The sequence below is a fragment of the Alligator sinensis genome, unplaced genomic scaffold (genome assembly GCF_000455745.1).
Source record: "Alligator sinensis unplaced genomic scaffold, ASM45574v1 scaffold444_1, whole genome shotgun sequence".
NCBI lineage: Eukaryota > Metazoa > Chordata > Crocodylia > Alligatoridae > Alligator > Alligator sinensis.
Window position 1 is genome coordinate 1,051,124 of NW_005841886.1, and position 17,373 is coordinate 1,068,496.

General features: G+C 40.9%; 1 protein-coding gene across 1 annotated transcript in view; it reads left to right on the forward strand.

Annotated features, from left to right (window-relative positions):
- Positions 1 to 17,373, forward strand: part of TLK2 (tousled like kinase 2) — a 63,750-nt gene that overhangs the window by 40,767 nt on the left and 5,610 nt on the right. The window contains exons 12-19 of the mRNA XM_006017824.3: positions 133 to 285; positions 4,416 to 4,482; positions 9,431 to 9,528; positions 10,930 to 11,011; positions 12,548 to 12,639; positions 13,506 to 13,595; positions 14,535 to 14,704; positions 16,259 to 16,397. Of these exons, the coding sequence (XP_006017886.1) occupies positions 133 to 285; positions 4,416 to 4,482; positions 9,431 to 9,528; positions 10,930 to 11,011; positions 12,548 to 12,639; positions 13,506 to 13,595; positions 14,535 to 14,704; positions 16,259 to 16,397 (891 nt within the window). The remainder of the gene's footprint in view (positions 1 to 132; positions 286 to 4,415; positions 4,483 to 9,430; positions 9,529 to 10,929; positions 11,012 to 12,547; positions 12,640 to 13,505; positions 13,596 to 14,534; positions 14,705 to 16,258; positions 16,398 to 17,373) is intronic.

Sequence of the window (17,373 nt, forward strand, 5' to 3'; positions counted from 1 at the left end):
TTTTAGAGTTCAAAAGGTTCAGTACATCTACACAGCTGGCATGTCTTCCTGTACTTTGCATTAACACTTGATTACTCATCTACTTCTGTTACTTGGAAACCATCATAATACATCTGCCCATTTCTCTCCTAGGCAACAGGAGAGGATAAATTCCCAGCGGGAGGAGATTGAAAGACAACGAAAAATGTTAGCAAAACGGAAGCCACCTGCCATGGGACAGACCCCTCCAGCAAGCAACGAGCAGAAGCAGCGTAAGAACAAGACCAATGGAGCAGAAAACGAAACGTATGTTGCATGGCTTTATTGGGGCTTTCTAAGGCTCCCTGCTTTTATGGAATAGAATTCTCGACCTGTTTCTAGGCTTTATTTTTTATCTCCAGTAGCCATTTGTATAGACAAATGTAGGAAAATAAGTATAGTCTTCAGGGCTGCAGCCAGGTGTTCCTGAGTATGTTCCATGGGAATGGAACAAGGATACCCATCTCCAAATTTGTTACGATATCTGTATCTTTTCCAGTATTGTTGCTGTATTTGATTGGTGAAACATGGAAAAGTGTCCTTGTCTTCTGTAGAAAATCAGCTCTAAAATTAAACACTTCCCCAAGATTTCAGTACATTTTTCCAATGGGTCCACTTTTTTTTTTGAGTGGTGCCCAGAACCAAAGTCAGTACTCCAAGTGATGCCTTGCCAGTGTTGAGCAGAGAGGAAGAATTACTTCAGCTTAGCACTCCTGTTTGCATGTGCCAATATAGTGTGTGTGGCTTTCGCAGCATGGCATTGTGGACTCTCTTTTTAGTTCATGACCCACTGACTCCTAAGTCCTCTTCTGTATTGTCAGTCAATCTTTTCCTCGTATTGTATTTGTGCAGTAGATTGTTTATATCAAAGCAGGGTGCTTTGCACTGGTCCATACTGAATTGCATCCTGTTTGTTTATGACCATTTCTGCAATTTGTCGACATCATTTTGCATTCTAATCTGTCCTCCATAGTGCTTGAAGCCCTTCTCAGATAGATACCATCTGTTAAAGTAGTAGGTGTATTTCTACTATCCAAGTCAATCAAAACACTAAACAGTTCTATACCCAAGGCAGATGCCTGCAGAACCCCAATTAAGTCTTCCAGTTTGAGAGTGAGTCATGATGTTGCTGCAAGTACAAGTGTCTTTTGTTTTTGTTATGTATCAGTCTTCCATTAGTTTAGTCTAGACCATGGTTCCCCAGGTAAGGCCCCTGTAAGGGCAGGGGGACACAACTGGTTGGAAAACCAGATTTTATTTCTTGAAGCCCATATTCAACTACGTTCTAGCTCTGACTTCAGTTGGTAGCAGTCTACAGCTTGCGGTTGAAATTCTGTTCACTTTTCCTTTTGGATCTAGGTATTGTAGCATGCAAGACGCATTCATTTCCCCCCACTGATCTGGAAGAAAAAACTTGTAAGGGTAGAGTAAACAGAATTTGTCTTTAGTCAGCATACTAATGTTTTTTAAAGAAATTGCCTGCTTGATGTATGTTTGTGTCTGCAATTTTAGAGAATGAGGTTTTAGGAAATGTTTTTACCCTAGAGAATAAGTGGTTTCACATTTCTGATGCTGAAATATCAACCACTGATCAAAGCATCCTGAAAATAATGTTCAATCTGGAAAACCCTCTTTTAATTTCAAATTTACTTTGCTTTACAGAATAGTGTGGATTAATTAGATCTGATTTAAATTCAGGTCAGCTCCTTTCTCAAGAGAGCTAGTCTTATAGTCTGTCTCAAAAAAGAATTATCAATATGCTTAACTTTTTTGCTAAATGAGTCATTGTGTAAATATTGTTGGAATCGGTTATTTTCTAGTACAGTTAATATCTTAATTTTGGAACAAAATGATCCTTCACAAAGTTTTTTGTTTTGTTTTTTCAAGGAGAACTTGCATTTTGAGCAATGGGCTAAATACATTGACTTGTACCGTGGCAGAACTGGCAAATACTAGTTAGATTTATTGCTTTACTTTAGCTGAACTGTAGTTGAAATGGAGAAACACCATCAGAAGAGTTGGTATATTAACTAGGAAACGCTACTCCCAAGTTTTACATCTTAATTGGTGGTGATTTCTTATGTGTTTGTGCAAATGTAATGAGATCTAGAAGGCAGTATAGGCCATGGGGTGGTAGCCTGTGGTTTGTGGCCCAGATCCAGTCTGCAGAGCCATTTGATCAGGCCTGTGGACATGGGGCTTTCATGGTAGGAGGTTTTGGCATTAGTCACTCTCCCCATGCCGCTGCAGCAAAAAACACCCACTTATTTCTGACTCAAACTGGGTCATGTTAGCCTGCAGCCCAAAAACGTTGCTGACCACAGTGCTAGACAGCTAGATACCTTACTACTGTGCCCTGCCTCTTTCTTTCCCTGTTGTATTTTACTGTTTTCTGTACCTGAATATCTCTTGGCATGGTGAGGCCAGCAGTGGATGAAGCAAAGAGACGTGCATTAGTGCAAGACTGAGAAAGAGACTGCTTTTTTAACATTCAGCACAGTGCTAGCAAGTTGTTAGGCAAGGGGGAAGGATAGCCTTAGTGGCTAGGAGCAGGGATGGAGTTGGGACATCTGTAAAGGGCAGTGACAGGAGAGAGGTAGAGTCTATATGGTCTGATCTGCAGGTTTGAAGTTTAATTTCCACCATTGTGACACTGAAGTAGGAGATCTCATTACAAATATAGAAAAAATACCTCTTAAGTGATGTATTACATCACTTTCAAATGCTTCAAAATTTGTTTATGATTCTGCTAGCTACTGTGTAGAAAGGGGTGGGACTGTTCACAGTATCTAGTAGTATAGTGTTCATACACGTGAATATTTATCTCCATGCTGGTAATAGTCTGAGCTTAGTCTCTGTTCCTTGCCAGTAGCATGTATACGGTCTAGAATAGTGCTTCTTAACCTTTTTTTTTTGTACCGGGACCCATTTGTAAACATCAATGGCCAGTCCCGACCCAGTGCCCCTCACTTCCAACCCACTGCCCCTGACTCCAGCCCCACAGTGTGCGCGGCAGGAGGTGGGTGTATGGAGCTAGGGGGCGGTGTGTAGGGGGTGTAGGGGGGCAAGCAGTCCCTTGCATACTTGCAAGGGAAAAGCCATGGTTTCCTGCACTTTTTTCTCCTTTAAAGGAGAAAAATATATAAAGTTTGTTCATGACCCTTTCATATATTCTTGCCACCAACTTTTGGGTCGCAGCCCCTGGGTTAAGAAACACTGGTCTAGAAGATTGATATAACTCACTTCAAGCCATTATTTTAGCTAGTGTGCAATAACTATACTAATGTACCCGAACAGTTTGTTTACAGCTTCTTTGGTAAATGATCCTTCAATTTCATGATAGTTTGCTGAAAATGTGGATGTTCTAATAAACTAAAAACCTATTTTTAAAAAAATGGTCTTTGTCAACATTAAAAAAATATTTTGTTGAAAATGAAGCAGTCAGCTAAGTGCACCAAACCTTAAGATGGGTTCTTTTCCCTTACCTGCTTGTAGAGGCATAACCGCTATGGTGCAGGCACTGTATTGTTAACAGACAAACTGTCCAGGGGAATGGCCTGACCTTTCTTTTGGTGCAAAAAATATAGCAAAGAACTATAAACAGTGTTATATGAGCATCTTATTCCTGAAGAAAATAATGGGCTTGGTATGCAATACTCAGCGTTAAACTATTCCCAAGTATACCATGCTTTTACTCTCCCATTGCTTTGTGGTAATGGGAGAAACCAGTGTAGTAGTTCAATTTTTAACTTAAACCTTGCGGTGACCCATCAGACTTCATTAATGTACTCAATGGTGATGTCTGACTTAGTTAAGTTTGAGTTCAAGTTTTTGTTGCACTTTATACTTTCTTGGTTAATTACTTTCCTTGGATTCCTTTTGCACTTATTTCTCTCCCTCCTCCTGTTCTTGGCCTCTGCTCAAAATAGGACATGCTCAGAAATTTTTGCCCCAGATCAATTTGGATGTAATACTGTCGCAGGGAATGGAATAATTGCCATTTTCAAAAAGTGAAAGTCTCTGCAACATTAAACATTTACAGTATCTTTTGGTTTTCTTTTTTTAAGAGCAAACTTCATTGTATGAAACGCATGCTATTGATGAGTTAGGTTTCAATTTCAACTAGCACAGCAGGTCAAGTAATGAATATTCTAATGTAACAGAGATTTTATACAGTGTAAGACAACTACAACCAATCTGTCAAACCTGAAGAGTGCAGGTAGGCAGTGCTCCCTTCCATCACATAAAGGGTATGCTTTCAGTGTGGATGCACTGAACACTTTCCGTCCATTATAAATTGACTGAATTTAAAGATTCATTTCCCTTTCAGGAGTTTGTTTAAAATAGACATACATTCTAAAATGTAGCTCACAGATATCACATTTACATTCACACAGGTTAACATTAGCTGAATATCATGAACAGGAGGAAATCTTCAAACTCCGACTAGGTCATCTTAAAAAGGTAAGAACATTTCTCCAGAAACGACTTCTCAATCGCAATTGGTTAAGGTACATTTGAACAGTATTAGGCCTCTATGTAGAAGTGATTGTAACTTGTTTGAGAAATAAGTGTTCCTTTACCGTATTTCCTGAGGGCAAAGACATCAAGGAAAAGGTGCTCATAGCTTCAGTAAATGAGGCCATACGTTTGATGTAGTTATGATTTTCCTGGTCTGCAAAATACTAAAAGGGCAGGAAAAACCCTTTTTGTCAGCATAACTAACCCACTCGTTGTCTGCATTATAATACAAAGTTTTCCTGGTGTCCTTGACCCCAAACATTAATTAAAATATTGGGTGCCACTAAATTATTAAATTAATTATGATGCATATATAAAAAGATAAAAAAATATATAAAATAAAACTTATAAACATGCCTTTCTGCACATTTTTGCTATGAAAAGAACAACCATCCTTATGAACAAGGGTAAGGTCATTGTTAGGCACCTTTGGATACTTCAGGTAATTAATAGCAAGTAACCAGATGTCCATTTTTCAATCTTCTTGGCTTCAGCGGGTGTCCTATCTGCAGGTGAAACAAGTATTACGTAATTGCTTGGTTCCTTATTAATTTGTTAATCACTACAATGATGTGTGCATGTTTTCTGAAAACTTTAATTAAAAAAAAAAAAACCACCTGGCAGATACTGTGTTAACAAAAACTAAACTAAGACGAGAACATTCTTAATTTTTTGGCCAACTCCCAATCCTACTTAACCAGCATTACTGAATTTTGTTACAATGCTGTGGTGTGAGGAAAGCTACCTTTTACCTTTGGCTGCAGAGTTTCCTTTCAGCCCCTATAGAATAAACAGGATTAGTGCAAGTGGGTTGCTGGAGTCTGCAGAAGCTTGTCTTCCAGTGTGTTTTCTGCAATTGAACTTTGCTTTAACAAGTTGTAGATCCTTGGCTGAATTATATGCCTTTCTCTATGCTAGATCATTTCACCTACCCTTACTTCCATTGATCACAGGATCAAAGGAAAGTAGGGTTGGATGGGACCTCATAAAGTTATTGTAGCTGGTTGTCGTTTCAGCTTTTATTTTCCTGGGGCAAACTTGTCCCCACAAGAACCCCAGCATCCATAACAGAACAAGTGCATATACAAATAATAAAGGGTTTTGGAGAAACCCAAATCCAAACTGCAGTCCTTCCTCAGACCTGGAGAGGGCACCTCAGCTCTGAGCTGCCGCAGCCACATAGCCTTCCCTTTTTCCCTCAGTTCCCCTCCCTGGAAGCTGGAGCTTTTAACTTTCTCTGGGACCAGCAATCATCCCTCAGCTGGCTCTGTCCCTTGAACAGGCAGGCTGTTACTCATGAACCTCCTGGAACTATGCACTCATAGCTGTGCTCCCAGTTACAGTCATCTATTCCAGCCCCCCACTTAAGGCAGGATCATCCCTGGCTAAGCCATCTTAGCCAAGTGTCTATGTCTAATCTGATCTTGAAAATTTCCAAAGATGGCGATTCCACAATTTTGCCAGGTAGCCTGTTCCAAGACTTGGCCACCCTCATAGTCAGAAAGCTCCTCCTAATCTCCAACCTGAATTTCTTCTTCTGCATCTTGAGGCCATTTTTCCTGGTCCTGTCCCCTACAGCCTTGGAGAAAAGCACATTTCCATCCTCTCTCTGATTGCCCTTCAGGTAATTGAATACTGTTATCAAATCCTCTCCCCCTCTTCCCCCCCCTCCCCCGAGTTTTGTCTTCTGCAGACTGAATAACCCTAGCTCTTTTAGTAATTTCTCGTAAGTTCTGCCTCCCAGGTCTCTAATAATTTTTGTGGCTCTGCAGTGTACTCTTTCCAATTTCTCAATGTCCTTCTTGAAGTAGAGGGCCCAAAACTGGACACAGTACTCTAGGTGAAGCCTCGAGGGTGCTGAAAAGAACTGAAGAATCACTTCCTTTGATTTGCAGTGCTACAACCCAGTATGCCAATGGTCTCTTTTTCTACAGGAGCACACCGTTGGCTCATATTCAACTTGTGTAACCTCCAGGTCCTTCTCTGCAGTACTGCAGCCTAGCCAGTCATTCCCCAGTCTCTATTTGTGTATGCAATTATTCTGTCCCAAGTGCAGGACTTTGCATTTGCCCTTGTTGAATCTTATCTGATTGATTTTTTGGATAATTTCTCCAGTCTATCCAAGTTATTCTGGATCCTAGCCCTTCCCTCCAGAGCATCTGCAACTCCACCTAATTTGGTGTTATCCACAAATTCACTAGGCTTGCACTTGATATCATCATCCAAATAATTTAATGAAAATATTAATACTGGACCCAAGACAGATTCCTGGGGTGCCCCGTTTGGTACCTCCTCTCCCAGCTAGACATTGAGCCTTCAGTGAGTACTCATTGAGCACAGTGATGCAACCAGTTATGTATCCATGTGTTACAGTACTTTAGTCTATATTTCCATAACTTGCTAATGAGAATATTGTGGGAGACGGTGTCAAAAGCCTCGCTGAAGTCAAGATGCATCACATCCACTGCTCTACCCCAATCCACAAAGCCCATCTCCTTTATAGAAGGAACTCAGGTTGGTCAGGCATGTGATACTAGCTGCAATGGGAATCATACTTTGCCAATAAGAGCTACTGCCACTTTAGCCACTGCAGTAGAGACTGGTGACCAAAATTAAATGATGTAGTCCTAAGAATGCCTAGGCTTTACTTACCCTAGAGCTTTCACTCTCTATAAATGGATTACTCTCAGATCTATTTATCATCAGTGTTTAATCTGCAGCCCAAAACAGGAGTCTGTTTGGAACTTGGCCTTCATAAGCATGAAATAATGTTCTGGGTTTGTGGCCCTATCTGGGGCTGTGCTGACCATTCTCTTTTTTTGGTGACTGGCTCATTCTTAGTTCCTGAAAATAGAAAAAAGTTGAGATGAAAAAAGATGAAGTCCAAACAAATGGGTTAGAGAGGCATGAGCTTTCATAGGCAAAAGCCACCCTACCTTACTTTGTTTGACTTCAGCCTAACATGGCTAATTATCTCAAAACAAATGGGATAGTTCTGTAACCATGCATAATGAATTGTATAGCTTAAGTCCCACACTTTTCCCTGAGCTTTGAAATCCTGTCCAAGTGATGAAAATCCTGTCGTAGTATATAGAATAGACCAGGGGTGGGTAGCCAGCCTGTGGCACACGTGCCACGAGCAGCACAAATAGCAGAGTGCATGAAAATCAGCAATTTAAAAAAATAATCAAAAAACCCACAGATTTTTTTTATTTAAATCAGATTTTTGATTTAATCGTATTTTTACATTTTTTTAAAGATGCTTTAAAAAAACCCCCAAAACAAACCTATATAAAGATAGAACTTTAACATATCTTAAATTAAAACTAAGATATCATCATGAAATAGGGATTATAACTTCTAATTATATACTATTTGAGACAATATATTCATGTAACCTTTTTAGAAAAGTGTTTTATAGATCACAACAGGCCATGGATTATACTAAGGGTCCAATCTTTTATAGGGTTCACAGAGGTTCCTTTATAGATTAGTACCCAGTGGGACTCTGTGCTCAGATTAGAAGATCCCATTAAGCATCCCTGTGATGCTTAGTCTCAGTTCTCAGACTGTGGATTTGTGTTTCCAGAGATAACATCCTTGTTAACAGCAGTATATGGAGATGAGAGGACAGACCTGATTCCCTACCCATCAGCCCAGTTGTCTCTCTACAAGTCTGTGTACACAAAGTCAAGCCCTTACCTCTTTCTAAAAGTGCAGTTTCAAGAAGTTAAATGAATAGAGGATTGTGGAGAGTAGCGTATATCTGGGCAAAGAGTAGGAATCTGGAGATAAATGCGAGGAGGGTGGGGCAGTAGAAACAAGAGAGAAACATTTTGAGCAGAATATTCCAGAAGTCTTGAAGAATAAGTTTCTGAGTATATCCTCTCCATTTGATTTTAGTTCTAGTGAGGGAATGGTAGGATAGAAGGGGAAACCTATTATGGCAGCAGGCTTGCCAGGCCATAAAAGAGAGAAGAAATCAAAGACGAGAAGAAATCTAGAAGAAAGCCCCAAGATGATAATGCATGGCTGCATTGCTCATTTGATGTCCTCCTAATACAGCATGGCAAAAATGTCCCCCAAATATCCATGATCAATTTAGTGAATTCACCTCCCAATGACTTCACAAGTATCTGCTTCAATTAGCTTTGGTAAATAAAATAACCAAATTATAATTCAGTTTTCTGATGTAGCTTCAAAATTAATCTGAAAAATACCAAAATAAATTATTGCTTTAAAATGCATAGTGTGTACCTTCTAAAAACAAAACCTTCATCTCAGTTGTGAATAATATGTATTAAAATTATATCAAACAACAAGAATGCACTTTTTGTAGACAACAATGATTAAACTGAAGCTTCCTGATTAGCGATTTAAGTCATGCTTTAAATTGATTTGTTTTAAATCGGATCCACCCTAACTGGTATCCTCTGTGTGCAGCATGTAGCAGACTGGGGAGGTGGCAGGCAACACAGCGGCAGATAGAGCAGGGAGCAAAAGGCAATGCAAGAGAGAGGGCAAGAAAAGAGGATCAGAGTGGTATTTGAGAGAGGCATGGGACTTAATTTGTGGCATGCCTGGCAAAAAGGCTGCCCCAGGGTTCTGGATATACCTTGCAAATATCTGCCACTTAAAATATCCATTCAAGAAGAGTACTTCACAAAATCTGTCTCTGCTTCCATAGAAGCAGTTCTGAGTGAAACATCCCAGCTCTCTGCTCCTCCTTTACCTACTAGCTTGAAATTGGCTAACAAGTCTTTATTCTGCCAAACAGGTCATCTTAGAGCAATAACTGCATCCGCAAGTGATGTTCCAGTTGTACTTCTATAAATTGGGTTAAGCTGTTAACTTTACAGTGTTTTGTTTTGTTTTGTTTTTTTTAATGCAGGAAGAAGCAGAGATCCAGGCAGAGTTGGAACGGCTAGAAAGGGTTAGAAATTTACATATCAGGGAATTGAAAAGGATACACAATGAAGATAATTCACAGTAAGCAAAGGGTGGCATGGGGGCAAGAGTAGCAAATGTTAACTTTTCAAGAAATGCTAAAATTATCACAGGACACTTACTTCTAGTAATGAGTGTGTAGCATGCTTAAGAACTTGAATTTCGTGTTTATATCAAGGCAGGTCAGAAGTCATTGCAAGTCAAATGTTGAATTTTATACCTGATTTTGAAAGCATTTGCAGCATTATTGAGAAATGGTCAAATTGCATGACAATCACTGATAAATCCTTAATTATGCTTTTGAATCTTTAATATTAAAGTGTCTTCTCTGTAAGCCAGGGGTGGGCAATTATTTTGGGCGGAGGCCCGCTTACTGAGTTTTAGCAAGCTGTTGAGGGCTGCATGGGTAGCCCTGCCCCCTGACAGGTGCCCTGCCCCTGGTTACCATGTTGGGACCAGATTCCCATTCCCTTGCCCCTGGATATACTCCTTTCAGCAAGGGCTTTGCCATCTCAGAACCAGAAAAACACCAAATTATATTCTAAAAATCAAACATCTACAACATTCATTAATTTGATTTTAAAAAAATACTCTTGTCCTGATTTACATGCTTTTGTGTAGTGTACATAGAGGTGATTACACAATCGCTTAAAATGAAACCTTACTCTTGTATACTGTGGGCGTGTGGGGGCATGAGGGAGTGGGAATAGGTTTGTGGGGGACTGTGGGTGTGGATAGGTGTGTGGAGGGAGGGAGCATGTGGGTATGTGGGGTGTGGATATGTATGGGGTTTGTGGGGGTGGAGGGTGACTTGAGGGTACGGGGGTTTGCTTGTATGGCAGTGCGGGGTGGGGGTGCTTGTGTATGGTGGGGTGTGCATGTGGGACTCGCCCTACAAACACACACACACACACACACTTTCTCTCTCTCTCTCCCTCTCCCTCCCGTGTGTGTGTGTGTGTGTACACACACACACACACACACACACACACACACACACACACACACACACACACACACACACACACACACACACACACACACTGTGCTTTGCTCACTGCTCTCACTCTCTCCCTTCCCTTATTGGTCTCTCTGTTTCCCCCTCCCTCATTGCACGGACACACGTGCGCCAGCTCTGACAGGCAGAGACTTGTGGGGTGGGGGGTGGAACAGGGAGGACCAGGCTAGCTTTTCTCCTGACTCCTGCTAGTTTCCCCTGGCTCCTTTCAGCTTTGACAGAGAGCCTGGAGCAGATGAATGTTCATCTTCTGAAATTTGTAGGTGCCCCGCAGGCCAGATAAATAGCCTGGTGGGCCAGATGCGGCCTGTGGGCCGTATTTTGCCCGCCCCTGCTCTAAGCTATGTAATAGCTGTAATCGGTTGCAGTGTATTGATGGCACTTCCCTTTGTTGGTGTTGATTAAAACTATGTCATCCTCCTCAGATTTAAAGATCACCCAACGCTAAATGATAGATATTTGTTGCTACATCTTCTGGGTAGAGGAGGTTTCAGTGAAGTATATAAGGTAAGTCTGAAGAGTTAATCAGTTTCTGTATTGGAGTCTGATGAAATGCTGCAGTAAGCAAAATCTGACACTTGTTTTCTCAAATGGTGTGTGGATGTGGAGGAAGGGAGGTAGACACACATGACACATCTGGATTTGATTAGTCAACAGGCTTGATATTTAGTTAGTGCTCTGATTTTCATAAGTTAGATTTTTTGAAGAAAATGTTATAGGAATTTTTACACTGGCATCTGCAAGTGTTACCAGAACAATGACATTATACAGCTATTCCTCATACCTAAACAGGTGTTAGAGATATTTTGGTATATTTAACATAGTTACATTACAGTGAGATTGTGAATCAAACATTTTTGGTAAGCTGGGGAGGGGGATGCTGCAGTGTTAGGTGGCATAGCCTTCATTTCTTAAGTCATTGACACTCAGTTAGGAAGCCTTACACACACATTGAGTAATCTCCTTGCTTCCTTGTAAATCAAGATTATGTACATGCTAAACATTTTTTGCAAAATCTAGATGCATAGTATTTAGAGCAGGTTAAGCTGCTTAAAGATCAATAACTTCAAGCACCTGCATCCTCAGATACTAACTATATGCACTCTAGTAGTACATAAATAATGTTTAAATAAAATTAAATAAAGGTAACTGTATGAACTCTAATGGCTAACAAAAGAGTGGTGTAGTATTAACACTTTTTTTAAAAGGGCTATTACATTTTATATGTCAGATATTAAGCCAGTTTCTGTCTTTTGAGGGTTAGGACGGGGGTGGGCAGTTGTTTTAGCTAGAGGGCCACTTAATGATTTTAGTGCCCTCTCATGGGCCACATTCTCTCCCTTTCTCTGTCTCAAGTTTCCAGCAGGGATTGGGGCTACTGGCCGGAACTGCAGCTGATGCAGCAGTGTCAGCTGCAGACCTGGGCGCTCACCCATTGCTGCTTTGGGTGCACAGGGTGGGAGCTGGCATAAGCTGCAGAACAGGCTGGGACATGTCCAGCATGACCCAGCAGCCAGAGCCGCTGGCTCCCCATGAGCCAGATCCCATGACTTTGTGTATGGCTCATGGGTGGATCGTCGCAAGGACAAGGCATTTTATTTAATAAAAGTTTTCAGAAAATGTTTTAAATATAAAATAAAAATAGATTTATAATTAAGTGTAGCAAAGCCATTGAAGGGTTTAAGGAAATAGTGGCAAGACCTTTCTCTCAATTCCAATCTTAATCCAGTGATATAAAGTTACTCTTGTTGTTTGGTCTTTGTGATCTGAATGTAGCTTTTACTGGCTAGATCAGTGTTGCAGTCACTGGTACAGTGTGTATTGTACACCAGTTTATCAACAGGTAAATTGAAAGATAGATTCTTTAAATCACGTTTTAAAATAGGTTGTTGCATTAATTAACCTTATTTCTCTAATGCCATTTCTTCTTTGTCTGTTTGTTGTAATACTGATGCCCTGGACTGGAAGTGGTGTGAATCTCTTGTTTGCATTTGCAGGGTTGTCTTGAAATTTTGACTTTGTCCTCTCCTCTTCACTTTTTAGGCGTTTGATTTAACAGAACAGAGATACGTAGCTGTGAAAATTCACCAGTTAAATAAAAATTGGAGAGATGAGAAGAAAGAGAATTACCACAAGTAAGTGGTGCTGTCAAGCAGAGGGCTGGCTTACAATATAGTGAAGTTGTGCTGTCTCCACATACTAATGGAAACTCTGTGCTATCCATGGAAGCTACATAGCATTCTCCTTTTCCTCCCTTTCCTCCCACTTGCAAAGTCACTTTCCACCTTGGTATCCATATATAAAAGTTATGGGCATCTTAGAAATGCCTGAAATGTGCAAAAAAAAAAAAAAAAAGTGAGTGAGTGTTTGCAAGCTGCTGGTGTGCTGCTGTGTTCTGAATCATGAGTGATGTCGTGAAGTGAACATGTAAGTGCACTACCCTTCAGAACATCTGGCTGTCGCTCCTTGCAGAGGACAAGAGTTTGTGCCCAGCACCCCAGATGTGCTCATTTGGAATGTGCTTTCCAAAAGCTGCCCTCTCTTCTTTATTGAATATTCTAGGGCAACTGATTGGGAACATGTGTATGTAGGTACAAAAAACCATGAGCATTTGGTAAAACTTGCTTCTTAATGCAGTGGGTTAGACTCCTGTTATCCTGCTTGTCTAGAACTTTTACTGCCTTTTATATTTCTCTCTCTTGGATCCACAAACGCTCTTTGTTATAAGGTTATTTTTATCTTGGCTAGCAGAACCATTAAACAGCATTAGTTATTCTGCAGTACTGCCAGTGCTTATATCACACTCAGATTGCTTGGTTTTCAAGGATTGTTATGAGCAGTTCTTAGGTGTCTAGTCTTAAGCTATCTAAGTGTGAATGAGCTTGTGTTTCAGCTTGAAACATTCTGAGAACTAAAGTGAGATGCTATATTTGCAGAGCTAAATGATAGCAAAAGTATTTGCTACCTGTATTGCTAATGCCTTCTGGTATTTTATTTCCAGACATGCATGTAGAGAGTACAGAATTCACAAAGAACTGGATCATCCTCGAATAGTTAAGCTATATGACTACTTTTCACTGGATACTGACTCGTAAGTGATATACGTTTTTGACTGCATTTGACCAATTTGCCTCCCATATATAGCTCCAACTAAGCGTAGTGACCTAGTCATAGGGAACTTTTCACCTTTGGATATATGCCACATTATATCATTTGGGCATGATGTGGGGATTACTAAACAACATTGGTATCTTTAATGAGAGTACCCAGTTACAGAAAGGCTAGAAAATGTATAAAGGACTCTTGTGCTTCAGGCCAGCCTGTAGGGACTGACTGACAGGGACTGTGAAGAAGCTTCCCCTATAGACAAGCTGTTCATAGTTGCCCACAATGGGTTTTATGGCATCTTAACTCTGAATCTTTGTTATTGGCTCCTGTTGGAGACCAGATCTAGACAGGCCATTTATCTTGCCTGTTAGAGCCATTATGTTCCTGAGTTCTTATACCCAGGGCTATCCCTGGAGGGGCAAATCGCGGCAACCAGCCTGGGCCCCGTGCTTTGGGGGTCCCATGGACAGTGCCGTACAGGCCCTGCCATGGCTGCCGTGCACTGCCAGCTCCACGCTCTGGCCGCTTGCCACCCTCTGGCCCTGCATGGGGCCAGACATGCCCCAGGCCTCGCACCCCCTAGGAATAGCTCTGCTTATTCCTATTGTTCATCACATCTTGGTTGTGATGTATTCTGTGCCTAAGTAACGTGCCATAAGGGGACTTTCATGATCAAGAATATATAGACAATTGAATTCATTTTGCAGTTTCTGGAAGACTTTTTAATTTTGCTGTGAAAGGAAATTTAACTGCACCAGGATAAACTTGGTATAAGTGGATGTGAACCTGGTCTTTCTGTGTTTGTGTAGAGGTGGGTTGAGAGAATGTATATACATGAGACTTAAGAATTAGATGCAGTTGTAAATGTAAAATGTTTTTGTTTCTTTAGGCTGACTTCTTTTAATTACTGTTTTGCCTTCAGGTTTTGTACAGTATTAGAATACTGTGAGGGAAATGATTTGGATTTCTATCTGAAACAGCACAAGTTAATGTCAGAGAAAGAGGCACGGTCCATTATCATGCAGATTGTGAATGCTTTAAAATACTTAAATGAAATCAAACCGCCCATCATACACTATGACCTTAAACCAGGTATGTTATGCTGCTAAGTGGCATGCTTCTACCCTGTTATGACTAGTTAGCCTCTTTGAACAACTATGGAAAATTCATATCCATCGAAGCTGGGAAGCTGACAGGCCTACTGAGACCCTTTCTAAACCTGGGAGCTTATCTTGTGGAGTAGGATGACTGCTCTGAAATAGTTACTGGCTCCTGGAGTTGGAGATGAAGCTGGAGCATTAAAAGAAGAAGTACAGTTCTAGAAAAAGAGTCTCCTGGTCTGGGCAAGCTTTTGAATTACCACATGCCTGTATTGAGTTCTCTGTATCCTGGATGTCCTTCCTGCTATAGCCACTAGTGATGGGCTTGTTCAGCTTCGTGTGCATTCTCTCTGCCTGCTTGATGCTTAAATAAATAGCAGTAACATCTACTCTGGAAAAACTTGCTCATTAATTATTTTTTCGGGGTTCCCAGCCGTTAGGTTAATGTAACAGGTCAGAGTGATCTCAAAGGTTTGAACTTCCAGATTCACTAATGCCCAGTATGCCAGACATATGCCATACACTTTGCTATAAAAGTTTCCATCTCCTTGTGTGCCATGGAGGTGAGGGTAGTAATAGTAAGAAGTCTCTTTACTATCTCTCTCTTTTGAGCAGGCGTATGCTGGATAAAATCCAGCCATGTGTTTAATTGGGCTGGAGAGCAGTTTTTAACTGTTTTTGCTTCTTACTGTGATGTTTCATCAGCGTTGTGTGGGTTTGTCTGCCGTTGCTTCCTATATGGATTCATGATACTAATACAGTAGGTGGTGCTGTTGCACTAGGTTGGGGGGTTTTTGTGTGCCTGTTCTCACTTTTCCCAAACTATGTGTAATAGTATAGGATCACTAAAAGGCATTTGAACTCGTAGTTGGGCGTACAGCCATTGCATGTAATTCTGCTTGAAAAACGAACCAAAAGTCAGATTGTAAAATGCGTGTTCATTTAGTCCTTAGAGGTAATTCTTAGACCTGAAGTCCTTAGAGCTAATAGAGAAAATGTCTTGCTAATAAACTGAGTACTTATGAAGGCCACTGAGGAGCTCTGTGCCTTGGAGATTAATTTCTGACTACTGAAACATCAGAGCATGTTAGGATTTCTGGGCAGAATAGGGGAGTGGGAGGCACTGGCAACAGGAAGAGGAGAGCTGTCTTCTTTCCCTGACCTGTACTACCAAAACAACCAGTCTTTTCTTGTTCTGACCCCACTTTGAAGCCAGAAAAAACAAGGAGAATAGATTTTGGTTTGGGAGGCCAGTGTAGAGCTGGGAGACAGGCAAAAAATGCAAAGCCAGCAACTCGCTTGAGGCTGGAAGGCAGGTTCTGGCTCCTTACTGTGTTTTAGGAATCCTGGTTCTCTCCAGGCTGTGCTGTACTTTGAGAGTTGTAACATTTTTCCCAGTCTACCATTTGCTTCGGTTTCTTGTGCAAGTTGGCAGTGTTGTCCATTGTTTAACACACCACATGCTGCTGCAGTTCCAGTACTGCTTTTTCGTTCCCTTTTCTCTAATGGATGTTTCTAAGAAATTGTTTTCGTCGTCTTCTTGTAGGCAACATTCTTCTAGTCAATGGTACAGCATGCGGAGAGATAAAAATAACAGATTTTGGGCTTTCCAAGATCATGGATGATGACAGTTACAATTCTGTTGATGGTATGGAGCTGACATCACAGGGAGCTGGTACTTACTGGTAAGTGTCACTTGAAGCAAGTGCCAAGTCAAAATTTTAGAAAATTTACAAATAAGTATTAAAATCCCAGTGGTCAAAACTGGAGTCCACTTTGTACATGTGCCTTTATTAGCCCTTGTGTGTGGTCCTTCCTTGTACAACACTGAGGTCCTTGAGGATGCTCTTGAAAGTTGCATGACATCTGTTTCTATGCTGGCAGCCATATAATTTCCAGGGGGTTAATGTTTATGTATGTGTAAGGTTACCTCTTATCCAGTGGGCCTGATCAGAAGACTACAAACTGCATATGCTGCCATTGATTAAATGCAGCCAGATCAGGTTAGAACTTGGTAGCATCAAACTAGTACATAATGATTTTTAACAAGCCATTTGGGGCAGGAACGAAAGAATCCCATACATTTGAAAATGCATTGAGACTACTGTCACTTTTTAGGGTTAATGGTCCTACTGTGAAAAGTGCAACAACACTTTCAGTGCCATGCATGACCATAACTTTGGCACTCCAAGTGTCACATAAAAAAGCAGTTCCAGGAATATAGTGCCCGTTGCATCAGCCTTCGCACTGAGGCTAGGACATGCAGTAAGAACTGCTGAGTGCAAAGGCAGAAATTGTATTTTACACTGTGTGTAGCCACAGTGGTTATTTTACGCAGTGTCTCATCCCAACAGATTGAGCAGGCATGCCCTGTAGATACTCCTGTGTTGTGGCTTTGTACTCTTCAAAAATTCACTCCAGTCTCGGCAAAACCAAGTTTCTTTAAGAGACAGCATCAAACACTATTTTTAGCAATGTGCATTTTAGCTGGATGTTTCCATTGTGACACTGATATTAAAACGGTTTGGGCAGCAAATGCCAGTTTTCACACTTATGAAGAAGTGAGGCTATCCTGCTGTGTCTAACTGCAGTTAAACTGCTCCAATGAAAAAACTGCAGCTGTTCACTAAAATAGACAACAAAAGCCTAAATCTTCCCCTT